This window comes from Vidua macroura, chromosome 5 (assembly GCF_024509145.1).
Source record: "Vidua macroura isolate BioBank_ID:100142 chromosome 5, ASM2450914v1, whole genome shotgun sequence".
Classification (NCBI taxonomy): domain Eukaryota; kingdom Metazoa; phylum Chordata; class Aves; order Passeriformes; family Viduidae; genus Vidua; species Vidua macroura.
In genome coordinates this window covers 24789067-24794949 of record NC_071575.1, presented here as the reverse complement: position 1 = coordinate 24794949, position 5883 = coordinate 24789067, and the positions used below count along the sequence as shown (strand labels likewise).

Genomic DNA, 5883 nt, shown 5'->3' with positions numbered 1-5883 from the left:
CGCCGGGAAAGGGCGGGAAAGGGCGCGGCAGGGACGCGGCGCCGCCGCCCTCAGGAGCGGGGCCGGGCACCGCCTGCGGATCCTCACGCTGCTCGAAAGCTTCGTCCCGCTTTGAGAACGGAGCCGTGCTTCAGATTACTACTGAATCATTAAAGCTGCAAGGTTTTTAACGGAAAAAATAACAACTTTTGACGTAAAGATTCATACAGATTCCTGGCTAATTTACCAAAATGTGTGAGCTTTGGTTGACTTTGAAACAGAAACGGCAGACAAAACTTTCATCACGTTTTAGTTAACTCGAAAGCAAGCCAAGTATCTTACAATACATATGCACATACATTTTGTACAACATCCGATTACAAAAAATTAATGCTTTTTGAATACTGCTAATACAATTATGTGAAGATACACCACCAAAATTTTCTGCTTGAAAAGATTCAGTACCCTTTCCCACATAAAACCACACTACTCCCATTTCTCAGCAAAATACAGCGCCAAACCCTGTGAAATTTAAAAACACCACAGCTTTGTATGTCAGTACAAATATTGTTTTATGAAGTGAAACACTGCTCCCCATACTTTTCTACTTTGAAACAGTTTGTTACCCATTCATATAGAGGCACTTTTGCTTTTTGATTTACAATGCTTGTAAAATATTTTACCTTGATCATTTTCCTTTGATTACAACCCTCTCTTTGTAATCAAGCCAGGAAATAACACCATTTCTTTCTGTATTCTTTGGACTATAATACACCAGATATAAAACATCTTCCAAACAAACCATTACATGTTGTTACTGTGTAATTTTTTAGTAGCATACCTTTCTTTCAAATCCCAAGTATACACTACAAATAGGGAGATGAATTGTCACTGTGCTTTAAAGAATGTCAACATCTATAAAGGTATTCTAAATTTAAATGACAAGTTACGTAATTCTCAATTTTCCCTGGAGGGCTAAAAAAAGCAGCAATGACAGAAATTTGCAAAATGCTTTGGAATGCAAGATCAAGGACTTCTTAAGCTGATCCCAAAAAACTTTTCCTTCCAACATTTTATCTAGTTGGCAACATCCACTGCAATAAATGCAGTTACATTTGTTTAGGTAACCCTTTTTATAAAAAAGGATAACATGGCCATGAACTAAGAGTTGTAAAGTAAGATCTGTTGAAAACTGCCTATGTACAGATGTTCTGCAATTATTTTTTGTTGTTATTTTGCATTGCCACAGCTCCAGCAGCTTTTATATCATGAAGAGTACTGCAGAGATTTGAATGTAGGTGCATGATTTTTTTTCTTCATATCAATGTAGTTAAACAGCAAACCAGAAAAGACACTTATGAAAGAGACATTTAAAATGCTTAATCACAGCTTGAGGTAGACTGATCTCCAAAATAAAGCTCTTCTACACTTTGATTCGTTCATGACCAACATCTTTTTGGATCCTTCTCCTTGGAAAAATCTTTCGTTTAAGTGCAATTAGCTGAGGAGAGAAAAAAATACAATATGTAGTTCTCTGCTGGGCTAAAGGTCCACAGCTGGTCACGTTTTGATCCTACAGACTATCAAATCTGTACCACCCATGGTAAATACTCAGTACTGAACTTTTGTTTTTTACTCCAATTCATCTATTAGATGTGCACATTTCCACTAGACTTCTCAATGATCAGAATACAAGCAGAAAGTGAAAAAATACACCACGCCTTTATTCTGATTATTTAAAAGGTAATTTGTGTATTTAAATTAACACCAGGCTGCATTCTATTTTTAAAAAAACAGCACAAAGCTAGCATCTTAAAATGGTACTTAGATTCCTAACTGTACCACTGAGTTGAGTATCCCCTTCCAAAACCAAATTGCTAATGGAGTTTTCTAATATATAAAAAAGGCTGAAAATCAAGGGATAGAGTCATGCAAAAGTTACAGGTGGGAAAAAAATAATAATCAAAAGCCAACCTTTCAAGAATTACACCCTCTTCATCAGACCACGGAAAGTGTTACTTAAGGCCCCAACCTGCAAAGAATTACCCACATGATTTGTTCCATTGACTCCCTCTGAGTTTAGCAGGACTAATCACGTTCAAGAAAGCCATTTTAAGTTTGCAGAAGTCAAGGGTTTTTTTCCCCTTGAATCAGATTCAAAACCTTTTGAATTCAGTAGAAGTCTTTGCAATTACTTAGGGAAGAGATTTTGATAAGGCCTTTAAGTAACTTAAGATCCCCTTCCGCACTAATTTTCCTTCCTCTATGTTAACAGACCAAGAATTTCAAAAACAATTTCTGAATTTGAGCATCCAAATTTAACACACTGGTGATGGACTTCACTGTCACAAGGCACCTGTGAAGGCACTCTCCTCCTCCCCATACAACTCTCTTTTCAAGGAATCTCAACATGGTGACTTAAAAATTAAAGCAACCTGATCATGAGTCATGTAACATCTTTACTACTTTTATGAAGGGAAAATTCTAGCTACTCTTCAAAACTTATTTTAAAAATCCATCCAATGTTATCCTGAAGTCTTTTATTTGGTAAGAAGACATTAACTTTACCTGTTCAGCAAAAAATGAGATGACTGTAAATAGAATAAGTGTTATTAGAACACAGTGGGTCCAGAATTTGAGCTTGTCTCTATATGCCCTCCTGGACAAAGAAAGAAGGAAACAGAAAAACAGCTTAATATATCATAAATTCAAATATTTAAAGAGTTTCCACAAAGCATGCAAAGAAAGTTTTTTTCAGTTCTTAAAGAGTGACTAAAAGGAGGACATAGGCTCTCTCTTCATGAAGAACCACATAGAGAGGATAAGGGGCAACAGCTACGAGTTGGACTGGGAGAGGTTTCATCTTGATATAAGGAAATCTTTTTTACAGTCAAAACAATCATTTCTGAAGCAGTCTCCCCAGAGACAGGGTAGAATCTGCAGCACTGGAAGCTTCCAAGATATGACTGCTCAGGGTGCTAGATCATAGGATCTTTTAGGTTAGAAAAGACCTCAAAGATCGAGTCCAACTGTTAAGCTAACACTGCCAAGTCCACACCTAAACTACATCCCCAAGTGCCACATCTACTCGTGGCAGCTGTGGTTTTGCAGTCACACTATATCCTTTTTGACCAAACTGCAATTCCCTTATGTGCTATCGTTATACACCTGTAGCCAGGACACTTGAGCACTGGCAGGAGATAGTACCTTTTCCCATGAAATGCTGGGCCAGATTTCATAATCTTTCGAGGACCCTGCCAACCTGGGCTGTCCTGTGATTCTGAAAATACTTTGATTTCCACCAGAACTTTAGCCTGCCTTAACGCACTCTGGTAGAATCATCTTTGGCTACAAACAAGACAAAACAAAGTGTCTTTTTGAGCTTTTTGATAGAGGGTCTCTAAAAGGGAGCTGATACTGTGTCTACTTCTCTAGCACAAATTTCTAAAGCTAACTGCTGAAATGGGTTTGGCCCCTGGTCCCTCCACCACTACTACAGCAGGGCTTGTAGCATTACAATCACGCCTACAATCCTTCTGATTCCTTCTAGAGTTCCTTTAATACTTTCTATTTTCTTATTAACAGCTATTTCTCATGATTTGCTGATCAGCAACAGGCTTACTTATGTTAGTCTTGTGTCATTTTTGTCACTGTATCTGTCAACATTTTGCTTGTCTTCAAGTCAACTACTTCAATTTCTTCAGTAGTTATTTATAATATGGCAAGAGATAAGCATACACCAAAATTTTACATATTATACAAAAATGAGACACACGTATCTTTTCTGAATTTATCCAGATGGTTATTGCTATATGATGGATTGAAAAAAATCACTTAGAAATATAACAATGGTTTTGGGGTTTTTTTACATTTAAAGAAAGCCAGAATTCCTGTTTTATTTTTTAAAAAAACCAAACAAAGGAACAAACCAACAACTTTTGTTTGCAGTAGGTTAGGAACAATTGATAAAATATTGATGACAATTTAAGCACTGGAAAAACCCAAATCCTGCAGACCTCATATTCTAGTCCATTAAAATATCACCACACTATTTTCACTGTTAACTCTTTCATGACAATACTGAGGGAAAATCAGCTTATTAGCAGTATTTTAGGTAATTATATATTACTGCACTACAGTAACTTGAAAAGGACTTGTGGAACATACCATTCTTGGAGCTCATGCATGTGAAGGAAACGATTCCGATATTCTCTTGGCAGTTCAAATTGGGAAGGGATGGGAAACATCGACTCATAAAAATCCCTAAGCACTGCTTTCACTGTTTGTGCATCCTTATGATTGTGATCAATATTGTCATTTAGGCAAACAAATTTTCTAGGAAACAAGATGACATTGTTGGAATATTTCCTTGATAATATGGGAAAGGTATTGCCAAACTAGTAACACGAACATAATCCTTTAAAACAAAATTGAAACCATATCATTTTTAAACCAAACAGACATTTTTTATTGTTACATTATTTAAAATTAAATTTATTTTAATTGTAAGAGCACTAGGATTGACAGCAAGTCAAAACCTCAGAAGAATCCAGTGATAGGCCACATTTCTAGTTATATAATGCTGCCATCTAACGGGCACTAGAATGTGCACCATCCCAGAGCCCATTGAACAGAGCATTACAATCTGAGTAAGGATTTTTATATCTATGAATTATCATGAGTAAAGTCTCTTAAATAACAAAGTGAGTTCCACTGTAGGAGGGAAACATACAAAATTATTAATATTTTAATGTGTATGCTGAATTCTTTAGAGAGATTGTATAAGACAGGGCACAGCTTGATCCCTAGGCTTTGGTTTACTGAGAACATTATATAAATTGGTCCGTCAAATCACAGACTCAAAGCTGGACCTGTATAACCAACCAAAATACAAAAAAACAACAATTTGGATAGAATTTACATGGAAATCACTGTGACCAAATTAGCACACTCCCAATAATGGCCCCTGCAGAGAGCTATTTCTCACGTAAAAAACATGGAACTAAGTTACTGCAAATAACTGACACTAAAGCATCAGCTAGTGTGCCACACTGCTATGTACTCTTGGCCACTCTGACCTGGTGCTTGACAACAAAAATTCCCCTTCCCACGTTTGGGCAAGGCTATGTGCTTTATTTATATTGTGAGATACAAGACCCTACATTTTCCCCAGAGGCAGAAATCATATCTGATGACACATGCCTTGTCACTGCTAACCTTTGTAAATAAGCAGTTCTGGTCAGCTGTATTCTCTATAGTATGGTGTGCTCCCCGAAAGAGCAAAGTTCAGACTTCTACAGGAATCTGGAAATAAGCAGAACTCTGGAGCTTGTCTTTCAGCCCACACAGGGAATTAGCACTGAATGGCAACGTACTGCATCTGGCACAATTGGTAACCTTGCTCTAGACAATTATGTGCAGGGCATAACCAGGCATTCAAATTGCTACGTTTGAGAAGGAAAAATATGCCTCTCCAAAAACGAGCAGGCTGTATCTCCTGTATCAAGTAATACTGTGCAAAGCAGCTGGTTATGGCAATCATGGCTACACTCTAAGCATTTTGGGAGTTAACTCTGGACTATCCCTGACCTCATCCCTTGGACTGGCAGCTCATTAGCCCTGGGAATGCAGCTGTATTCCTAAAGTGTATATTCCTGTTTAGCTTCATGGAAAAGAGATACAGCTTACAGACTGAGAGGTTGCTACACACAGCAAAGTACAGGATTGATGAGGATATTAGCCCATATCTAATGGAAAGACTGTTTAAATTCATCCAAAAGGAACCAAACATGACATTCCTTTGGATATTCCAGAATTAATGCCTAGACAATTAATGCTCACTTTGCCTTAAGGGTGCAAACCAAACACTCCTGGGACATCAGTAAGTGAATGAGACTTTTAGTT

The 5883-nt window shown here is 37.4% G+C and overlaps 1 protein-coding gene across 2 annotated transcripts in view; it reads right to left on the bottom strand.

The window, feature by feature from the left end:
* Nucleotides 1-272: 272 nt before the first annotated feature.
* Nucleotides 273-5883, bottom strand: part of GNPTAB (N-acetylglucosamine-1-phosphate transferase subunits alpha and beta) — a 37989-nt gene continuing 32378 nt past the window's right edge. The window contains exons 19-22 of one of the 2 annotated variants that reach the window (XM_053977253.1): nt 4147-4314; nt 2548-2638; nt 1954-2011; nt 1394-1480 (exon numbers count right to left, since the gene is read on the bottom strand). In XM_053977253.1, the coding sequence (XP_053833228.1) occupies nt 1964-2011; nt 2548-2638; nt 4147-4314 (307 nt within the window). In that variant the 3' untranslated portion in view covers nt 1394-1480; nt 1954-1963. Of the gene's footprint in view, nt 1481-1953; nt 2012-2547; nt 2639-4146; nt 4315-5883 lie in introns of both variants that reach the window. The other variant, XM_053977252.1, reaches the window with a different exon arrangement.